General features: G+C 37.1%; 1 protein-coding gene across 1 annotated transcript in view; it reads left to right on the forward strand.

Moving 5' to 3' along the window:
• The first annotated feature begins 405 nt into the window (after positions 1 to 405).
• The window catches only part of ARPP21 (cAMP regulated phosphoprotein 21), a 102,279-nt gene continuing 78,980 nt past the window's right edge, over positions 406 to 23,704 (forward strand). Inside the window, exons 1-10 of the mRNA XM_090284476.1 lie at positions 406 to 480; positions 567 to 739; positions 2,496 to 2,662; positions 3,639 to 3,680; positions 4,456 to 4,545; positions 8,456 to 8,600; positions 10,017 to 10,095; positions 10,731 to 10,790; positions 11,520 to 11,660; positions 23,087 to 23,195. Coding sequence (XP_090140602.1) covers positions 2,534 to 2,662; positions 3,639 to 3,680; positions 4,456 to 4,545; positions 8,456 to 8,600; positions 10,017 to 10,095; positions 10,731 to 10,790; positions 11,520 to 11,660; positions 23,087 to 23,195 — 795 coding nt within the window. The 5' untranslated portion in view covers positions 406 to 480; positions 567 to 739; positions 2,496 to 2,533. The remainder of the gene's footprint in view (positions 481 to 566; positions 740 to 2,495; positions 2,663 to 3,638; positions 3,681 to 4,455; positions 4,546 to 8,455; positions 8,601 to 10,016; positions 10,096 to 10,730; positions 10,791 to 11,519; positions 11,661 to 23,086; positions 23,196 to 23,704) is intronic.

Raw genomic sequence — 23,704 nt, forward strand, 5'->3', positions numbered from 1 at the left:
TTCTGCCCAGACTGTAAAGCTCTCTGAGCCATGCCGTTGCAAACCTGCTCTTTTTTACTTTCTAGATAATGCCTCATTAAACCAAAATCTTTACATACATGCCATTAGGCTAACTTTCATAAATAGAGGAGTCACGGGAACAACATGAAGGTATAATATATGAATCTATAAGACAAAGGCTTTAGTTAAAAAAAGGAGGCAAGACTTCTGCTGATAGGTGATCTGGATTCTCATTGAGGCAAACACACAAGTTCTTTTTTTTTTTTTAAAGATAAAGTGAGAGATTTCACTAAAAAAGGTTAAAATTGAAGTGAGTAATCTTCAGTGCATAATGCAATTGTTAATTTTAGCTCCTTGCGTGGGTGCCGTTCTGACTTGAACAGCCGGCTCTAGCCTTCATTAGAGAAGAAGCAGGCAGCTTGGGACAGGTGGAGCTGGATCAAGCTGTGAACGTGATTTTGCTGGAAGCTGGTCATTAGTGTTAGAAACCCAGTCTTATTTCTTTTTATCCTTCACCCTACCATGATCATTGCAATTCTTATTATTGACATTTCATCTTTTTTCAGGTTGACGATGTGTCAAACTGTGTAAGGGAATCGCATGGACATGGGCATTCCGAACTGTTAATGGGACATGGGACTCCAGTTGCCTCTGATCACTTGTGTGGATTTTCCCCGTGTAGAACGACAGAAGCCGCTAGTAAGTCGCCAAGACCTACAGCAGGAATTCTGCACAAAAGGTAAAAAAGTCTTGTTGTCTGGCTGTCATCTCGTCTGTATTTTTTTTCTTGTTCCGTTTGCACAGAACAGTTCATTAAATGTACACAAAACAGACAGGGTCTGTATTAGAGACTCAGCTCACTTCTTGTTTGTACAATTGAACCCAATTTGTTCATTCCATTTTCCATTATAAATCTGGTCGCAGTCTGTTTTTTATTGAAATGCTCTGCAAAAAAGTTAGGGCAACAGAAGTCCCATCTCCTCCCCCTATCCAGTACATTGAGAAACAAGCTGTCTGCTCTTGCGAAGCAGAACTTTTAATTTTGTTAACTATATACATACCCAGTTTCACGGGAAGAAGGGAAATCTGTCACTATACACTGGATGGAACAGCCTAAAACTTCCCCAAACCTAAAAGCATTGCTCATTAGTCACTCACAGACTCAAACCACCATCCTTTAGGAAAACTTTTCCGTTTTCATTCCCACAATCCTTTGCCAAATGAGCCTTTTAAAGATATCATTAGCTACCATCTGTCCTGTCATGGTGGATCTTAGCAAATTTGCAATTTGCAACAGAAATTGCTGTGTTTTGGCTTTTTCTCATATTTCCTATATCCTGTTGGAAATATACTGAATTAGAAAATGGTAATTAAACACTCCCAAAGAAACATTTCAAAACACTGATTGGTCCAATAATAATTACCCTTGTAATGACTGGGAACACAACAGTCACTGCTTGGGAATTTTTGTGGGGGAAAAAAAAACTGATTTTCTAGGCTACAATGTCTTTTCTCTCTTTTTCTTTTTCCTTTCTTCCTTCCTTCCTTCCTTCCTTCCTTCCTTCCTTCCTTCCTTCCTTCCTTTCTTTCTTTCTTTCTTTCTTCCTTTCTTTCTCACTCTTTTCTTTCTTGCCTCCTTTTCATTTCTCACATCTTAAAAAAGAAACTGAGGAGAAAGTAGATGCTAAATTATTCATGAGCTCCATTTGACAGCCCATCAGAAGGGAATGTGTCAGGGGTTGGAGAAAAATGAATAAATAACAAACAGGCTTGAACTTTGAAAGCTATCTCTTGCGTCTGTGCAGTAGTGTATTGTGAGCCCAGAGAAGCAGAGTTCGGTGTGATAACTTCCTCAGAGCTGCTGCAGGAGACTTGCTTCCACCGGCTCCGTGCGGCACCAGCTTGGGAGAGGGCTTATACTTTGAATAAGGTCGCTGCCAGTTTGAAACTTGAAATTTTTGGCTCTGAAAGGTTTATTGCGCAACTTAGATCCTGTATTTGCACGGAATTATTACCTCTTAAATTGATTTTTTGCGCTGTGTAGAGTGCACTGTGTTCCTCATACCTAGAAAAGTATGTCTATGGTTCAAACTTGCAGATAATTTTGGAGTCACCCTAAAGGTGCTTGCAGGGGTCATCTTTTCAAGGGTTGGAGAAATTCTCTTTTCCTTTTTCTTCTACTTTGTAGTGGGGCACAGGGACTGTTCGATATGTGCATGGGTCTCCGTTGGTTTGTTTACCCATGTGGATGGCAAGGTGTGTTCACAAGTGTATGTGTTCATGGGAGTTTGGAGAGAATGACCAAATCTGCCTCTTATGTTTGCCTTGGGTACTTGATGTGATCTTGTTTCATTTCTCCTTTTGTATAAAATTGGCAGAGATGCCCAGGCTGCTCATTTGAATTTTGAATATAAGGGGAGAAATGAACATCTCAACAATAATGGTAAATACTTCACCTGGCTCTAACTTTATTTTCTGACATTGTAACGTTGCAGGGCATCAAACCTTGCTATTTTAATTTGCTTCTGAAAGGATGTCTGAGCCAGGGGACCTGAATCAGGCCATAGTGGAGGAAGGCGGCACTGAGCCAGAAAGGGCCACTCCAGAGAATGGCATTGTTAAGTCAGAAAGTCTGGATGAAGAGGAGAAGCTGGAACTGCAGGTAAGCCCGGGGAGAAACTCTTTCTCAGACCATTGTGTACAGTTCCTTCTTTTCATTTTTAAACTACTTTGAAGGTTTGTTTTCTTCCTTTAAAAAAAAAAACAAAACAAAACAACTACTTTAACTAGTCAAATGAATAGGAAATCTGTAAAACTAATCCTTTTATTTCTGACTAAATTATGCTAGAAAATGCCCTCAGAAGTGGAAAATATCTGAAGAACATACTTAATGACTGAATTTGCACTCCATACCAATTTCTAGACCACCACAAAGAGTTTGTGGAAGGCTTTTCCCAAGAAAGCTTTAGGCAAGCTGAGTTTTAAAAATGGATTTGCTATTCCAGGGAAAGATGAAGACTCTGCTCATAACAGACTAGGAAAAGTCAAAGACAGGAGCTATGCTGACCTTCCTAGGCAGGCTAAGGTTTGATTCTTATTAGCAAACTAAGCTGTAGAATTCTCAGCCAGAGATGGGGGGCTTGGGGGAGAGAGAATATGGACTACAAGCAGGAGGGGGGAGATTGGAAGTGATTGAGGGTGACTGATGATACTGAAACAGTGACATGATTAAATATATCGTGACTTATGTAGGAAAAAAAGGTTTAGTAGAGGACAAGCAAACTGTACTTGCAAATGGCTTGTATGGATTTTCTGTGACCCAAACTACAGAAGTGTTGACTCTTTTTATATACCAGTAAGCAAAGGCAGATAACCATATAATGGCCCAAAGCCTTCAAGGTTGGCTTTTCTTCTCTCTTAATAGCTTCTAAAGGAAAGAAAGCTACAAGTTCAATGGTCAAAAGTTTGAGGAAATGAAGGAAGGGGGTGTCCTCCCTGTACTTAGAATGCCTTTGTTGCTGTTACTATTGATTTCTCTACTATAATGACACATTTTGTCTTTCTCTTCTCTCTCTCTCTGGTTGTTCATTTACTGTTTGTTTGTTTTACTTTTGCTTTATTTTATTTCTAACAAACAGAGGCGGCTGGCAGCTCAGAACCAAGAGAGAAGGAAGTCAAAGGTAGGGTTCTGGAGATTCTGTGTAGACCTGGTATGATGGCTATCAGTTGCATATTTTGCATCTGAGTTAACGGATTTGCCAACAATTCAGATGGCTGTGTGGAGATATTGTGGTGGGTTTTGGCTGTACCCGTGCCATCTGCTTGTAATGGGGTCGGGTTCACATCTCTTTTCCTTTCTCGTTCTGAATGCTTTTTTGTTAGAACATTTAGAGTTCACAAATCTGCAAACGTACATATGTGACCCCACATTCACATGTGCAGATTTGACGGTGTTTTACCAAACAAACAGCTGCTTGTTTTGTTTTCATTGTAAGTAAAATTTGGGGTGAATGTTCTTCTCCCAATGGATTTCCACCTTGAAGTAAAGTAGGGCTGACGGTTAGTTCATATGGTTCATCTGTTTTAAGCATCTTCTCAGTTAAGTTGCTCCCAAACTTCGTGGTAGTCAACATTATTTCCTGTCATCTTTTTCTTCTGCATTTTCATGAAATGGAAGCAGTTCATTCTTCCTGCGTTCCCAGCATGGTGGGTACAGTTTGCTGAGAGTGTTCCTTAAGTCCGTGCATTCACATCCCCGCTCACCTTTGCCCCCATCCACACAGGGGTCTGATGCCTTGAGCCAATGTTGACAGCACTGAGCTGCTGACCTGAAGCTCCGTTTTAAGACCTGATTTGGGGTTGTCATGTGAAGGGGGAGATGACGTGATGGCCTGAGAATGTTTTCTATTTGTTTGCTTCCTTTTCCTTTCCTCCCCTCTTCTTTCCCCTTCCCAGTCAGGAGCAGGTAAAGGTAAACTGACTCGTAGTCTTGCTGTCTGTGAAGAATCCGCAGCCAGACCCGGAGGGGAGAGTCTCCAGGATCAGGTATACCCCTGTTACTATTGCTACTTGCATGAGTGGGACCCAACTTCGTGTGCATGGGTAGTGCTCTGGCATTAGACAGTGTGTTGGGGGAGAAAAACCATAATTGAAGAAAGAAGTCATTTTCTGGTTTCACCCCCTGCTTATGAGTCATCCTAAACCAGTGTCACAGTTTGTCACAGAGTATTACGTTTGTTTTCTTTCCAGACCCTCTGAAAACTGCAAATGGAAAGGAATGCAAAAGAATTTAGATTAAAAGTTAAAAAGTAAGCCCGGTAGTGCTGACTTTCCTCAAAGGCTCTCTGTTGATAAGACTGAACCAAATATAGCCCTAAGTGTTCCGTCTCCTTCCTCATGGGAGATTCTTACCTCTCACCTCTCCAAAATGCATTTGCCCATAAGAAACATAACCCTTGGCTATGATCAAACTTTAGAAATGGTGAAAAAGATACCCTGAGTTTTGGAGAAATAATTCTATGGCCTTTAGTGGAGATGTCTCAATACTGGAAAAATTATTCAGAAATGAATCTGAGCTGATGGTGAATTTAAGTTAATACTATTAATATATCATTGCCTATCATTAGAGTAATTGTTGCTAACTTACAGCAAGATTCCTAGGCTCTGAAAATTCAAATTCCAACAAACCCTTTTGTGACAACAATGTGAAACCTTACATCATATTTATTTGTTTGCCTTTTAGGCATCATATTAGCTTTTATTAAAATAGTCTTGCTGTTGATATTTTCCTTATTTTATCAGAGGCTGGGAGTAGTCAAGGCAGAAGCAAAATGATTTATCTGAGCCCAGGGGAGGGAAAATTGATTTAAGATATCATTATTTTTGTCTGGTCTTGTTTCGCTTTTCTCTTTCTACTTTAATTGAAATACTCTAAATTCTCCTCATGGTTACAGAGAGCACTGAGAGCACTTTCTTTAAAAGGACCAAAAATAAATTCCTTATGGACTTTGTCCTAAGAGTATTTTTTTTCCTAGCCTCATGTTCTCTCCCTGCCACTCATGTCATATGGCACGAACAGGCTACCTTTCAGTAGCCATCACTGTATTTCATCCACAAGCTTCATTTTCCTTGGGTTCTGAGAGATGTGTGGCTTTTCTTCGGCATTTTATTTGTGCTTCTATTTTTAATGGAGATGGAAAAGAGGGAATCATGTGAAAATCGCGGCTCGTATTATTCGATGTTGACTGATGGCTTGCAATGTCCTGCACACGCTATGTGTTAACTCTGCAGAACAAGAGACTCGGGGAGAAGGAATGCCCCAGTTGTCCCCTGCTTCAGTGCAGGGCAGAGAAGGACAGTCTTTACAGACGTCATCTGATTTTTATCCCATTTGGCAAGGTACCAGGAAAAAAAAAAAAAAAAAAACCTTTTAAGAGATCATCTGTATCATAGTGCCCATCCTGGACCTAAAAGTCTAGTTTCTCCATACAATTGGTGCAGAGAAATAAGATGCAAACGGTGCTTTGCTCCTGCTGGTTCCAAGCTCAGTAACCGAGACTAGCTGCGTAGGAGAGAATTAGCGCTTGCAAGCTTCTCTTTGGACTGGCCGAGGGGTGGTGGGAGCAGAGGCTGCTAGAAAATACCTAGACACACATATAAGCAAGTGGCCATGCTAGCCTCTGAGAGAATAAAGAAGCAGACCTTTGAGCTTATATACAATGCCTTCTTTAGCTACCGCCGGCACTTAAAAAGTGTGGGATCTGAACCCCAGGGTATGAGTACAGTGTATGATTGCATTGCTTCCCCAATGTTTGTATATTCACAGTATTTGGAAAACTGCCTTCATTTTCCAGTGTGGGAAAAACTCTTGCTACCTGTATTACTTGATCTCAGACCCATAGTTGATGGTTCGGTCTGTCCTTGAGTTAAAGGAGTTTTGCTTTTCTAATGTTATACTCTTTATCTTATCAGTGTATTACTGCAACTTGAATCATTCTTTTACTGTTGTTGGACATAAACTTTTCCTGTACCAATGTATTTATTAACACTTGTATTTTATTATTGAGCAACCAATAAAAATATTAAAAAATAACAGATTGTTTTTTACCAACTCTATAGCACTATTGTGTGTTCTTTCAACACCATGATGTATATTTATGTATAGAACAGATAGGTATTTTTCTGAGTATTGTATTGTTCCACCCCTGGCATGAGTTTGTCCATTTTTTTGTAAATGATGTATGTTACCCTCTGCTCTTACATTTATATTTCCAAGCCTCTTTGATTTTTAGATTCAAATTTATGGAGGCTGGATGGTTCAGTTGGTTTTGAAGAAGCAATGAGACCACTTTCATGGACTGGTACCCTCAGTTTCCCCACCTGATCAAATGTCAATGTGATTCTTCCCCACCCCTGCTCTGTCTTCTGAACCAGAAGTGTTCCAGCTGTTTTCTTAGCAAGTAGAAACAAATCATAACCCTAAAGTCTGCCTGAAGATTTTCAGACTTAAGACATTTCTGTCCCAAATCAAGTGACAAAGACCCTATAATCAAATTACACTCAGTGTTGCATATTTTATTTATATTCATCTCCAGGATAAGCATGTTAAATATCAGGAAATTAGCTAAGATAAGTATGTATCATGAGAAAGCATTTTGTTTTATCTTCTATATCACATCTTTCCAACCATGGTGACTTTTTATTATAGCCATGAATTCACAATGGAACCCCTCCCAAAGAAGAAACTTGGCTTTGAAGGACTTTGATTTTGTGCGTGTTAGATTAGACAAGTTAACCAAGAGCCATTAAGAATCCCAGATTGGCCATAATTTGAGGATGTATAGGCATCAGTTTAGTCACATGGAGATGAACACTAGTTTAGTTTTCAGTGAAAAACACTATTAGTCAATGGGAATATTTTCCCCCTACATCATAAATTTTAATGTCACTGGTGAAAGAAAGCTTTCCCATCAAATGATCTCTTACATAAGAACATGTGGGCTCAACATTGACTAATTTGCCATAGTTTTAATCATAGCATAGGGTTTTCATAAAACTATAAAAACATGATTTGGCTCATTCTTCTTCAAAACAGTGAACATACTATCAACCAAATGGCTGATTCATTTTTGGTACAAAATAAATATAAAAGTGGATTCAGCCCAAACACTGTAAATGGTCAATCATACCAAGCATCAATCCAAGAGAATCTTACATTTTGGAGAGGATTGACTGATACTAAAATTATAATAATATTAAATATCTATATAATTGATGAGAAAATGTTCTATTTTCTATGTTTTCTAAAAGGCAATGCTTATTGTACTATATATTATGGTAATTTATTAAGGGCATTTGTAAACAATGTATGACAATAATCCATACCTAAGATTCCTGCAATTATATAACTTGGTTTTTCTTAGTAGTAAAAATCATTGTTGATACAATTTTAACATAGGCTTTTTATTGTAAATGGGCTATTAGGGCCTTTATTTATGTCTGTTCTATCTGTAATTATGATTTGTAACATCTGTCTGTTTGTATTTGTACCAATTTATTCTGACAAGGAACTACAGAAAAGAACTGTAGACACCTCTCTCTTTTTTTGAGACAGAAAGCTTACTTACTGGTAAAGAATTTTTTCCTAGGTGATTAAAAATAAACCTGTAGAGAAAATAAGAGCTGTGATCTACAGGAAAGTAACTTGTTTAAGCTTAATAATCATGAGGCAAAGTCTTAGTTCTAGACGTTTCTCATGATCTCCCACTGACTTCTGAACTTGAATTCACCTTAAAGGACAATTATGTTTTTTCTGACAGGTTTTTTTTATCATTTAAGAAAAAAAAAATCTACACCTGGCTTTCATTTTCCTGTACTTAATAACATCTATGCAAAATGGAAACCAGACAGAAATTATTAAATCTGGCCCTAAATTATTATATTTTTTCCCCAACAGGAATCAATTCATTTACAGCTTTCCAGTTTTCCCAGCCTGCAAGAGGATGATAAATCTAGGAAAGATGACACTGAAAGAGAGAAAGAAAAGGATAAAAACAAAGATAAATCCTCTGAAAAACCCAAGATCAGAATGTTATCAAAAGGTGAATGTCAAAATGTTTCCTTAACTTACTCAATTTAGACCCATGAAGAGTCACAGGATACATTCTAGGTTTTACACGCTATTCACCACCCACCAAACTCTGCACTTAACTCTGTGTGTGTGTGCGTGTGTGTGTAAAAGATGTGAACTTGATATTTTCTTCCGTTCATGGTGTCCCTATTTGTGTAGATAGAAAGGTTATATTTTAGGATCATATATATATATTTGGATTTTCATTTGCATCTCCTAGTTTCAAAGATAAGTTTGTACAAGTAGTGAATATCAACCTGCTCTTGTTTCAGGTTTGTTAGTCCCATTAATTTGGATTGAGGAACAGCAGTGATAGCCAGCTTTACATCTTAACTTTCATGTTTGTCTTAAAGGACAGAGGATTAGCAATTCTCAGTCCATACGTGATGTCCTCCCCAAAGCATAGATGTGTGTCTCAGTATCAGTGAAATGCACATTTTACCTAGTGCAGATGAACTGAGTCTGTGCAATCCCTATACTTCCACGTAACATCTCACTTAAAATATATAGAGCTCTACCTCAATAAAAAGTTTCCCCCCAAAAGGCATTCCTTCTAAACCTGCAAGCGGACAATCTAGACTTTTCAAATTGTTGCCATATATAGAATTGTACAAAACTAAAAGAAAAACAAGAAAACAAAAGTAAAAACGAAAATAAGTTGAAATGAAAAATGCCATGAATAAATAGCTTTGCAGGAGACTTTGTTTTTAGTAACTGACAAAGAACAGGACATTCGATCAGCTGAGGAATGATGCCTGCTTCCAATATGATGCTCTATATTGGCATGGCTGTTTATAATAATTACCTTCACGACTGAATATCTAAAACCCAAGGTGTACACAGAGGAAAGAAGTGCAGGTTCCTAAAATGGTTTTAGAAATTAAGTTTTAGCTCATATCAGAAGATTTTGAAAGACGTGGAAATATTTAGTATCCTCCTGTATTTTGCACTGATTAACATTTATTCTTAGAGCTTTCTTTTTTCGCCTTGTTTTAAGAGTAAGTGGGTTCCATGGAATCTCACACTCGTGAGAGCTCTCTCTGTGAGTTGAGAGTACCTGCTACGTGGAGGTCATGCCCTTGCCAATTTAAAGCACAGAGCAACCACGTGATATTTGACTCCACCCACCACCCACCCAGACTGCCTATGACAGCTGGGTCCTTCCACGCTCAGGATCGATTGGGTGTACTCAGTCCCCGAATCGGATTTCCATTCTGATGATATACTGTCAGGTTCCTCATTTTGAAACACGTATCTTTCATACGAAGAGCTTCACCTCAGATTTACCTGAGCAGGAAGGAGACGGGAAAGGTGGGGACATTTCGCCTCCCCGTCTCCGTCCCCCCCACCGTCACTCCTGACACCGCCATCCTGCTGTTTGTTTCAGATTGCAGCCAAGAATACACGGACTCCACTGGCATAGACTTGCATGAGTTTCTGATTAACACGTTAAAGAATAATTCCAGGTAACTCTTAAACAAATTTCTTATTTTTAGAAGAATATCAAGGGGAATATTACCGTCCAAGTCATTAATCCAAATACTTCCGAGGAACTAGTTGTAAAGTCCTGACACCTTCACTGATGTCTCTTGTATTTCCTCTTTTATGTTAAGAGTTTATAATATGGATAGATAGTCTTAATTCCTGGGTGAATAAATTAAAGTTTACAAATTCTGCTTTCCTGGCCACAAAGATATACTGGTGAAGGGGGGAAAATAGAGAAAAAAAATCAGTATCAAATAAACCAATTATACTTCAGTGCACTTATATAATCATCTTTTGGGGCTTTGCTTTGTTCTAGCTTCCGATTAATTTTAAATATACAGTTTATTTGATATGTCTCATGGGCCTTGATACCTTGCATATCCTAATTAACATTAAAATTGTAAAAGTTTCAATATTACAAAATACTTAATCAATGAGATGAGAAATCATTTTCAGTAGAATGATATGTATTGGACAACACATTCCACAGAAGTTAGATGCAGGCTTGCAGGCACATACATGAAAACAATCTTTTTCATACATCCAAATGAACCTTTCAGGTCTTTGGCCATGGAAAGCACATTAAAACCTTTTCATTTTCACATTTATTTTGCAGGGACAGGATGATACTCTTGAAAATGGAGCAAGAAATTATTGATTTCATTGGTGACAACAAGTATGTTAAATTGCAGTGCTGGTTCATTTGTATGGTGTGTCTTAGTTTGGTCTTCAGGTTTAATTATTCATTCTGGAAAGATTTAGGGATAGATAAGACATTGTTTAGCATGTTTGCTGGTTTGCTACATGTAGCTTTTATTGAAGTTCAGAACTATATGCTAATGGGAATTGTTGCTTGGACCGTGTGAACTCCTGCTTGTTAAATTCCTGACAAAGTGGCTATAAACAGGGGGCCACTGATTAGCATAGTGTAGCTGTAACAAGAAGCGACCCTTTTCATTTATATTATAGTTTTTTAATGGGCTCCAGCTGGCTGCAGTCAGTTATGCCTGGAAATAATTGTGCTGCTGTCAGTGTAAACCATGTAATGACACATCTCCAGATAGGCATCTGCAGTCACATATTATGTCACATATTATGTCACATCATTTGTCCTGCGCCTGGCTCCGTTGATAAGGTATCCTGGACTAAAACTGAACCCTCTCCGACAGACGCTACATTTTCTTTGATGAGAGAAATGTGAAACACTGAAACAAAAATATTTATTGTAGCTTGATCGATACAGCCATAGTAAGTGGAAAATTTGTGTCAGAATGGGAACATGAAGTGATGCCAGAGATGAAGTGGTTTGGATGAACGAGAAATGGTTCTGTGTGTGTACGTGTCAAATGTACTTGCGGCCAGAAACAAAAATGCTGATTCCACTTTTTGGGGTACTCTCTTTTAGCAATCATTATAAAAAGTTCCCTCAGATGTCATCCTACCAGAGGATGCTTGTCCATCGTGTGGCCGCTTACTTTGGGTTGGATCACAATGTGGATCAAACAGGGAAATCTGTTATCATCAACAAGACCAGCAGCACGAGAATGTAAGCCCCATCTCTGCATTTCTTTAGCATTTTCTTTTTCTCTTATGGATTCGTTTATAAGAGCACAGTAGAAAATTCAAAGTATATGACATTTAAAATGTGTGGTGTTATTTATCTCTTGTTCTTATCAGCAGTAGTGTGGCATTTATCTGTAGAAGATTGTCTGAGGACCAGGAAAGTTTATAAAATTCAGGCACTAAAGTGGATTTATTCTTTGATCTTTAACATAGCTCCTAAAACATTTTTTTCCTTCCATCAGTACTCCATGTGATTATAAACAAATCCGTGGAACATTTTATGTCAAAATATAACCCATTCAAAATAACAGACATTTTAAAACAACCATGACATATGCAGGATAATTGTCTTTTTCTATCATCTATTTCTGATTTGTAGACTTCTATCTTATTGTGGCTTCTAAAGTAACAAAAAGCACCAAACCTGGAGATAGAAATCCTGCCTCTAAGCCTGAATTCTTTACTTACTAGCTTTGTGGCCCAAAATGAGTCATTTAAAATCTGCCATTCTAGTTTTTTTCACTTGTAAAATGAGAGTTGTGAATTAGATGATGTCTGAGTTCTAGCCCTAAAGGGAGAATATTTGCTTTTGGTCCTTAAAAATATTGTTTGCTTCCATCTTAATAGCTTTCTCTGGTCTCATTGAGTCATTAAAAGCAGAAGATGGGTAATTATTTGCTTTGGAAATTTGGAGCTGCCTCTCTTAAACCCGGGTATCTTTTGAGTACAGAGCAATCCACTTTTATAAGCAAAATACAGATTAAGTGGAAAAAACCCATCCTAAGTAAAGCATTCTCTTAAAACATGTGCGTGTTATAATTTTGTCATTTTACAATGTGCTTGGTAAACTGTGTAAATTGCATAGTTTTTAGGAATGCTATGTCCCTGAAGTGAACTTTCATGTCAAGCTAAGTGGCACGGTTAAAACACTTTATTTCCTGCTCACCAGACGTTGGGACACAGATAGGGACGGACATGAGGCTCCTTCTCCCCTCAGAGCCCAATCTGTGTTCAGCAGAACAAGAGAGACCATCATAGGGGAGAGAGCACAGACTGAGAGATCTGGGACGGAGTCGGGCTGTTCCCTCAGGGACACTGAGCACTGCAGTGCTCTGGGCCTCGAATGACTTATGTATCCACAGGGGAGTTTGAAGTAGGTAATGCAGAAGAGCCCTTGAAGCCTCAGAATCATTGGGTCTTGTGGTCGTTTTCTACTTTGCTGGCAAAATACATTTTAAAATGTATCAGCTTTCCACTTCATTGGATTGTTGGCACACATGCTTCCTAATTTGAACAGTAGTAGAAATGAAAATTCACCCTCGTTTCATTCTTTATCTCTTCCCTGGCCATCAAATACTGCTGGTAATTGCTATTGTCGTTGTTTTTAATTCTCCATTCTGGTTTTTCTATGACTTTCAGATTCCACAGGGCAGGGAGGGACACATTAACTATGAAATAGGCAAGCAATTAACTATTTTCTTTTAATTTGTTTATCTCCTCTTTCTCTATAAGGCCGTAACAGAAAAGCCCATAGGGCAAGTAGACTGTTAGATACAGTTTCCACTGGAACAGATAGTGCGTTTATTTTAATGCACACTGATTTTGCAATCACATAGTCAGGCATGTTAGTACCCATGTTTGAGACCTGTTCTCTTGTAGAATTGACTGCTTTCTGGTTGATAATGAATGGAGATTTTGAGTTGACGTTCACCATATTATGTTTTTCAACCCTTGGTTCAAGCTCCCTTTCCCACATATATTGTCAGAAATAGGTTCCACTTTTAGATGATCTATTGGAATTCTTCGCTAATAGTCAGGTTAGGAGCCTCTTGGAAATCTGGGGCAGATGCCTTAGACTCTGTGCTATTTTGGTGTTTATAATGTATTTACACTCTGTAATGTTGCTTTTTGATATTTGGGGTTGAGGCTAAAAATGTGAGCAGTGATTTTATAAAAATTATTTAAATGGAACAAATGTAAGAGTCTGTTTTTACATGAGTTTTCTTCTCTTTGTCTCTCTTTCTGATCTACACTTTCTCTTGCTTATATTTCTGTGCATTTAGCCAAGAACAGCTCATTGTCCTTTTCGTAGATAATTCTTTTCAGCTCCCTCATTCTTCATTTTAGAGAAAGGACTCATGTTCAGGGTACATCATTTGGAGACTAGAACCTTCTACTTGCACTAGTGTCTTCCAAAGGACCAACATCAGTCTCCTGCAAAGCCCCACATGCATCTGAACATCTTTGCATGTGTCAGAGTAACTGTTTAACTAGTCTCAGATAATTTTCATTTTAAGAGGTTGTCATCTCTTGAATATTTTTTTCTTTTGTCTTTCACATCCACCCACTGCCATTGCCTTAAATCCCCTACTCTAAAATTACACAGCAAAGAAAGAACAAATGCACTGAAAGAGAGTGGTTATAGGTCCCAGACACCGTGAAACAATAGTGGCCCAAAGGCAGAGGTTTGGGGTGACACCAAGAGAGAGCCCAGCGCTCAAGAACTCAGCGCCCTGATTCCTGAGATGTGTGGACCTAGGTATGTGCTTGGTGTGATCAGTGAGTGGTATTAGTGACTGAAGTACCATGTCTGTTCCAGAAGGGATGATTCACTGAGCTGGATTTGGGTGAATCACAAGAACCATAAAAATTGTTCTAGTATTAAATAAAGCCTCTCTCTAGGTGAAGCAGTTGAGCCCAGGTGTCTTTAAGAATCTTGAAGTGGTGAACAGTTATTGTATTAAGAGGTGGAATTGGAGATCCTTCCATCTTCTCAGTGGGCAGCAGTACATCCGAGTCAACAGGCCTCTGTTCTGCTTTGTTTCCTGAAGAGACAAAGGTCTAAAATGGGAATCTTTGTTCTTTGACCCTTAGGCATTTCACTCCCTGAAGGTGATTAGTTGCATTTATACCAAAACAAACAGAAAAAACCACCATGCTTTCCTCCCACATTTGTTATGTTTCTTTCCCTTTGGCTGAGAATGTGAGGAGCACCATGAAGAAACCGAGCAACAACCTAATATGGGTGCTTTAGCAGCTGGTTGGCATCCTGTCATTCCTAAACATGATAGGTTTACTCCACACCTTTTATAGGAATACCACTGAAAATCATCTGACTTGGAGTCAAAGGTCCAGAAACCTAACTAAGAATTGCATTACTCTCAGAAAAACCAATGACGTTTTATTTACTGAACATCTTTAATCAATACTCAGGCTCAAAGGCTTATTTGTTAATATTGGTCCAACTCCATATCATGTCTGTCAAATATTATATTTTCTCATATTATTACTCACACCTACTTCAGAGACCATAAGTTTCTATAGATGAGATAGGTAAATCATAGGAATATATTGTGAAGAAAGGAAATCAGTTTGTTGTATTCATTTCCCCACTTGAGATTATTTAGGAGACCTGGAGTGTCAAATGTGTGATTTATCAGTTGATTTTGAAAATGAAACAGGCATGTGCCTTCTATAACATTAGCATTCTTACTATAACTATTTTTTAGAAGTATTACCATGGAGTAATAACACTTTTTAAATTTTTATTTATTTACCTTACAACACTCTAGGTAGATAAACCCAAACCATTTTACAGGAATAAAAATTGAGATTCATGTATTGGCCTTTCTTACCTACTCAACTCACAGAAAACCAAGACTGAAACCCACTGCTCCTGGCGCTCAGCTATGACTCTTCTCTTAAGGTCAGGAAAACAAGAGCTAATCTTAACAGGATCAATACTCTGAAGTGATGATAGAAGCAAGAAGAACCCCAAACACTATTCTTTCAACAGTACCCACTGGTTTCTTTACAGCATCCTACTTTGCGTTTAATTATTTTAAAAATTGAACAGAAAACTCAATTCAACAATGTTTATACCACGAGGGATGTTAAAACGATGACACCAACAAAACTCCAGAACCCACTGGGTTAGAAATTGTCCTGGCATACTTGGAAGTGAGATAAAACCCATGTTCTTCAACCTTGTCAAGCAAAATGTACTTCTCGGGTGTTTAGGACCGGGCTGTCAACAAAAAGAAGCATAGACTGTTGAACATGCCCATCTTCTGTTTATAGTTTATTCGAGGAGACCACGTAATTCTGGTCAAGACTGTGTGTATGTGTGTGTGTGTGCAAATACATTATCAGTGATGTACATTTTGGGACAATTTAGAGAAAGGTTCACTATACATATACATTATATATATAATAAACGAATATATGTGATCATAAAATAATACAGGCCATGAAAGAAAATTTAGAAACTATTCAGAATATGACTATTTTAATTGTCTATGAAACAGTGATTAGATACAAACCACTTTTAAATTATTGAATTTGTTTCATATATATATATGCTATTGCCCTGAACATATAATAGTTGTGGAGGCAACAAGATTACTGTGGCTTGGTTCTTCCATCTGCAACTGTCCTTGCTGTAGGCAGCAGAATGATGCTCAAATCCTGAGAGCATTATGGCTTCTATGTCATGGAAGTTGGCAGTCATTTCAGTACTTGTACCTTGAGAAAAGTTTTAGGGCTTCTTTATAGGTGAGAGCCTGGTTGTGCGCAATGACTAGCTGGTCGTCTTGTATCTTATTAATCTTCAGATTTATGTTCATGAAGATGTTATTAGCATATTGCTATGGCTTTAGAAAAGAGATCATTGAGGCATAGAGGAGGTAAAAAAGTTGTGGTTTATTGGTCAAAGGTGTTTGGTTTCCACTGCAGTTGTACACGTAAATGCAAATCTTCAGACAATAAATCGGAATCTACCAAGAGAAGTGAATACCTACCTAATATATTTTATCTCACAACCAGACTGCTTCCAGCTTCTCAGCATTTCTATTGATAGAGTCCACAGCATTCCTGGGGGCACATAGTCCCAGACCTCCTAACCTTTACTTCCCAGCCCCCTGGCCTTCAAATCAGAAATATGAAAAAATAGCATTTCTTTATACATACAAATATTATCTGTTAATTCTATCGATTAATGTACACTGATAATTCTGGACCTTCTCAGCAGTAGAAATATTATATTTGCATGTAAGTTTAAATGGAATACTTTTGTATACACCATTATAACACATGGAAGCAAAAATCCTTTAATCCTAAGAAACAATTATATTCAGCAGTTTTCAAAGAACATCTTATTTTAAGAAAATTGTTACTTGAGCATTTGGAACTGGTGAATCAAACCATTATTTGAATGTTACAGATTGGGCCTATCGTAGTTATGGTTAACACTAATGTACAAGTAAATGTTGGTTCAGTGTCCATTGGGTTACTTCTAGAGCTGGGTTACTAAGAAAAATGCGAACGTGATAAAAATAGCTTACAACATTTACTGAGTGCTTTACTAGTGCCTGGCACTGGGCTCGATATTTTACTTGCATTATCTGTATCGCATTTAATCCTCCCAAGCCCTTTAAAGCAAGTATTGTTACTTTCCATTTTTTACAACAAAACAAACAACAATTGTGTAATAGGGATGCTAAGTAACTTGCAGGAAGTCACAGCTAGTTGGCTGCAGAGCTGAAAAGACACAGTGTGTGTTTTGAAAAGCCATATTGCGTTAGACTTGCTTATCAGCATCTATGTGTGAATTGTTTAAAACTTAGTTTAATTATTAAAACTGCTGCTAAATTTAGTACGCTAGTTCACATCCATTTTATGTAAGGCTGCTGGGCTATGTGCCAAAATGCATGATGTTTTGTGGGGAGTGGGGCATCAAGTCATGGATATATTAATGTTGCTACCATTTAATGTTTACATAATATTATTATTATGTTCCTATAATATTGGAATGAAAGAATGGAGAGCTTAGAGAAAAGAATGTGTCAGTACTAGCTCCCTCCTTTTCAAATGCTTCATTTGTGGAAATTCTCCATTTATAGGCCAACTTCCAGAAATATGCCTGTTTTGTTAAGCTAAGTAGATCCATCTGGTATGTATGCCTTTGGTATTGTTGCTTATACTGGGTTCAACACAGTTCAGAAATGGCCAGACTCACAAACAGATAATATAACATCCCAGGTCTTAATTACATGTGATTTCTTTCTCTTTATCAAATTACATATTTTCTCTCTTTTTCCTTAACCCTCTTATATTTTCCTATATCAATATAATTTAGATTTCCCCTTTAGAGAGGGAGAAAAAGCTTAAGGTTGCATACTATCAGTTATTATCATTATATTATCATTAGAAAAAGCATGTTTCCATGCCTATAGATCAAGAAAGACATAGCAATAAAGAGGGTGGGTTTTGGGTGTTTGTTTATTTGATTACATATATTGGAAGGTCTTAATGTGATAAGCCAAGACCAGAAGCAGGGACGATAATTAATCCTGGTATCTTTTAAAGCAGCAGTGCAGCAGAAGGACAAAGAATTGGTTTAACAAAATAAAACAGCTAGATATTCATTTTAGCTGATTATAAAATACTATAGACTGTGAATGAAAATTTAGAAACAATTCAGAATATAAGACTATTTTAATTGTCCATAATCCAGTGATTAGATACAAACCACTTAAGTTGTTGAATTTCTTTCCTACTTTTCTGAACTAATAGTTTTTATTAGTCTGTTGTTGTAAAATACTACCTGTTTATTATAATAATCAGAAATATATCAAAGGTTAGTAGTAACAGTTGCCCATCATCCCAGCATCCAGAGACAACTTCTATTATTATTATTATATATTGTAATTTCAACAAATATGATCATGTTATATATTCTTCTATAAATTGCTTTTCTGTGTTACTAAATAGTATTGAATTTCAATTTATAAAGCTGCATATTACATATGGAGATATTTTAAGTTACTTAAACAATCCACCATGGGTTTCCACTGTTTTGCTGTCTTGATCAATGGAACTGTGTATTAATTCATTACTATTTCCTATGGTTTCATTCTTAGAAATAGGATCACTCTTCCAGGGTGGATTGACACTTTTCCAGGCTCTAAATGCCCATAGCTAGGGTGCCGGTGCCAAAGCAGTGGCTCCAATTTATGAGAAGATGTCTTACAGACCCCTGTGGTCTCTGAGTATTCTGCTTAATTTCGTTGTTGCTCACGAATAGTCTTATATTAAAGAAGGGCCAAGGTGTTCCCTATTCTAGTTTGCATGTCTGTTTATATATATGGTACACAATCAAAATAGACATAAACTTAATTTTTGAAAGGTATAGAGAATGAAGGAACATATGTTTGAAAAATGCTAATAAAGGAAGTTTGATAGCACTAACAGATTTATAAGGTATTAGCTGCACTTAAAAGAAACTGAAATTGTATAAAATGACAAAATAATAGCGGAAAGAAAAAAATCAGTTGCAAATATTTTAATTGAAAGTTTTAAGTATTAAGGGAACAATGTCACTTAGATTTCTCTAATGTGTTTGGCTTTCAATATTTTTGATAGATGTCTTACACTACCCAAATATTTTTTTTCCTATTGTGCACAGGATAAAATATTTTAAGATACTTATGCATATTGATTACCATCTTTCAGTTACACAGTATGAAATTCAAAAACTTTGTACACCTCCGTATTTAGTAGAATTGAATTCTTCATTTGTGGGCATTTGAGGGGAGGGGCCAGAGAAGAATTAAGCTATTTTTGAAGTAATACATTTGATCTCAAGAAACTGGCAAGTGAGGGTAAATCACTGAACATACTTCTAGATCAAAAAGATTTAAAAAATAATTATAAGAACTGCTCATCTATTTTAAACTTTAAGGGAAAAAAATTTAACTAAAATTGGAGTTGATTGATTCAAAGAGTTTGATTGTCTTACACAATATTTCACTCAGCCCCACTGCATCTCAATACAATAGCTGTCTAATAAGGAACAATGCGTAATTCTGATTTCCAAAAGGTTTGGCTGGGGGGTATCAGTGCTGTTCACCACATATGATCAATGCATTTCAGAGTGCTACAAATTGTGGGAAAACCTTGTCTTACCTCAGAAGAGAAAACTATTTTCCGATCAAGAAAAATACTAAATTAATTTTCTGTGCTTTTGGATGATGATATCCAGAAACCTAGAAATAATACCTCATGGACTAAAATCCACTGGTAGCAAGAAATTAAGCCACCTGTGATGCATGGCCATGAGATAAGTAGTAAATTCTAGTTATCATTAACTTAATAAGGACAATGACGTTCTGCAGCCTTAAGGAATTTTTCTTAGTTACATTCTTATACTGATACATTAAAAATAACTTAGTCTCATTTTTTAAAAAAGGTTCATAATATATTATTCTGGTCCCATTCGTTTTATGACTAAGAAATTATATTGCTATGATGTTAAATTAGTGATAAAAAGATTTTTAAATGCTATAATATAATAGTGCATTACCAGTAATTTTTCTTTTAATCACATGCAATTCTTCAGCTGTATACAATGTTTCAGTGAGTTTCAACTGCAAATTGCTCTTTAGCTTTAAAGTCATGGATAATTCTCTATAAAAATCAACCTGCAGAAATCTTATAAGGTTTACTCCTTTTAGGCATATGTCAAATGGTTACTTTATAATCACTGAGAATAGTTTTGGAATAATCATAAAAGGGATTAATAATTTGGACCATTAAGTTCTACTGTTTGAAAAAATTTAAACAAGATATTTGAAAAGCAGTTATGGAGAATGCACTTTGCATATCTTATATCAGAATAAGAAATATTCTTGCTCTAAATGTTATGTTATTGATTAGCAGAAGCTCCTTTGACTACCCTTTGCTTATGCAAGAGTCTTTTACCTAAATATGTCCTGCTATGAAAAGCAAACAAGCCAGTATTATAAAGACACACCAATGAAATTTCAAAAATATTTGAATAGCTCTCTCATAGTTATAATACTTTGAACTGAGGAATTCCAAAATTAGAAAAGATAAGATTCTTATTTCTACCTCTCTTCCCAAAGTAATTTCAAGTTTTAAAAACTTTCATCACATAATTATTTTTGGTCCACTTAAAGTGAAACATAGATTTGATTTTTAAAGAGCTTTTTAATGTTACAAATTTGAACTTATTTTTCTGCTAACCAAACTCTCTCCTGTTTTGCTTGATAATTTTAAAATGTATGAGTGCATATCTTATCCAGGACTCTTTGATCTTTCCTTTAATTACATTAATTTATATACAGCTGTACTAAATTTTTATTCATACATACATTGATTTATTGATTCATTTAACCAAATCCCTCCCATGTGCCAGACACGGTTCTAGATGCTCAGGATTATGTATTTAAAAAAGAAGGCTCTTACCGAAGCAGAGCTTACATTCCGGCTGTGGTTCCTGTGCTGAAACCTCACTGTCTATGCTTTCCTTCTTTAAAGAAGAATTTATTTTAAAGCAAATTCACCTTATGCTTGTGAACTCTCATACCATTTTATTTCTAAAAGAACAGTTACAGACCGTTAACAACAAATACAAGAAACACATATCTATAAAGTTAGCAGTGAGGAAATCATTTCATTTACTAGAGTTTATCAGACTATAGAGCACGGGGCTTTTAGGAGAGACAATTAGCATCGGTACAATCAGGATTTGTATTTAAGTTAATGTCCTAATTTCACTGGCGGCATGAACAAACAATATAACATCTAAGTATTGATTTTAAATGTTGAGATGCTCAAAAAAAAAAAAAAATCCAGGAGAATTGTTACCATTTACAGAGGTCTTTAACTGTTCATGCTAATATTATAAGACTTTATGGATAACGAATCGAAGTGCACTGTGACGTGACTACACCAAATATGTTTGATTTCTCCACAGTAAGTGGCCTCTTTGCCATAAAGGTCAAGTTTCCTTTGCTCCCTTGGTGTTCTGATTTTAAAATGTCATATTTGCCCTTCCAGATCATTTGTTATATTTTGTTGCATTTTAATTTTGGTGGGAAACATTTATACTGATCTTTAAGATGATACGATGCAAGGTTTTTGTTCTTTATAGTGAGACTTGGGCTCGGGCCCGCTGTGTACTATATAAGCAGTGAGAGACTCACTCTTATGTCTTCAAGGATATAAATAGACTGTCGTCTGTGGCTTTGTGGACAAATCTGTAAGCTTGGAGCAATATGATCACTGAGGGATGTTTGTTTATCTGTAAAAGAGGCAAAACATATTTGCTCCTCTTACATCGAAGTTTTATTGGAAGGCTTGATTAAGAGAATGGTATCATTTTATAAATATTATACAAAGTTCTAGAAGCTATACTTGGTATTCAGTTTTCTGCTAGTGTCTGTTCATCACTGTTATTATAATTTATGTATAAGTATTTAAGGAAAGGATGAGTCCCACCAATATTTGAATTATACATTTAAATTAATCCATTGTTTTCTAAGTACCATTTACTAATTTTTGCATCTATAAGGAAACAATGACATTCCCTTAATCACCGGTCACCCCTATTAAACAACAGATACTTTGAAGTGGCTTCCCAATGACTGCATACATAATGAACCCAGTAGGGATAGAAAACCCACTGAGCTTCAGAAGAGAGATGCATCAGATATGGCAGAGACACTTTAATGAGAGTCATAAATAACAGCTTCTCCCAAGCCCAGGACAAATATTTTAGCACTTCCTTTGGGGATGAACCAAAGCCCAAGTCGTTCATTGAGTTCTGTGAAGTGCAGGACGATCGTGGGAAATTAACAAGGAAGTGGAGCCCTTTCCTGTAATAATGCAAAATGATTAAGAGGACCTAAAAAAAAAAAATCAATGGGCTGATCAATAGTGTCTAACTGCTTGGAGCGTTTTCCCCATGCTAATCAGTCATTAAGTTGTTTAAAGTAAACATTTCCAGTTTCTCCAATTACTGAACTGATTTACAAGACTTGGTCAAGGATGTCAGAACCTCCTGGAGCCAGATTTCAGAGCAGCTGTGATTGGAGAAAGACGGCAATAATTTATAAATGATCCCCTCTCACTGTGGATTAAAGAAGGTCCTTAAAAAGGAGGGTATGCTGGGAGATGTTCCATCCTAGTTTCTGGGCATTGGTGAATTAATATGTTACTCCCAAGTTCTAAACATGTATATTTGTTCTAGGACATGGGTGGGGACTTGATTAAATTCAAGTGTAATGGAGGTCCAGATAACTAAAGAAACATCTATACACTATATATGTTCAGGCCTTTAAAATATTTTTTCAACTTCAGCCATTGTGAGCAGCATGCTGCAAACAGGACTCCGAATTCAAACCAACCAAAGGTATTCTCACACCACCTGGGAAGTGACCTGTTATTGATTACCTACCTGTATATTGCCAGCAATTCGAGTATCGAAACCACGTGTAAACTTTTTCTTTAACGTTGAATGCCACTGTGGGGGAGAAACAGCACTAAGAAATAACTTGAAACAGGGGGGAAAACTTTTTTTATTGATATGTTTTACTTTGCTGGCAGACCAGAGCAAAGGTTTTGTGAACATTTAAAAGATGAAAAAGGTGAAGAATCCCAGAAGCGGTTTATCTTGAAGCGAGATAACTCTAGTATTGATAAAGAAGACAACCAGGTTGGTTCTCAAGTTTGAGAGTGGCTGACGTTGTTTTTGAAGGTGGGCTGACTGATGTTCTTGTCGTTTCCTCTGTTGTCCCTTTCTCTCCCTCCCGACTCTCCCCTGCCTCTGATACTACCGTCCTCTCTCCAACCTCCTTGCCCGCCTTGCCTCCCTCCTTGGCATTCAGTGGGGAGCCGGAACCCCGTGTCCTGGTTGCTTTAGCGATGGCTCTGTGTTGGGGCTGCATGGGCAGTGCTTGGCGCAGTCCCTGCTGCATGTGGTGGGGGGTTGGGATGCCGCAGGCTCCGGCTTGGGAAAAGCTTTGTCAGTCGCATTTCCAGATGTCCGTGTAACTATGGCAGTCGTTCCACTCCCTACAGCTTTGTCCTTCAGTTGTGCACAAATTGAGCTGGATTATCAAAATGGACCGGTGATCACCTGGTGTAGCTGTAAAGAACAAACCTTGTTATGGTGAGGACAGGTGGATTTTGCAACTATCCTACAATACTGAGTCTTCACAAAAA

Source organism: Furipterus horrens, unplaced genomic scaffold (assembly GCF_987537825.1).
Source record: "Furipterus horrens unplaced genomic scaffold, mFurHor1.1.pri manual_scaffold_7, whole genome shotgun sequence".
Classification (NCBI taxonomy): Eukaryota; Metazoa; Chordata; class Mammalia; order Chiroptera; family Furipteridae; genus Furipterus; species Furipterus horrens.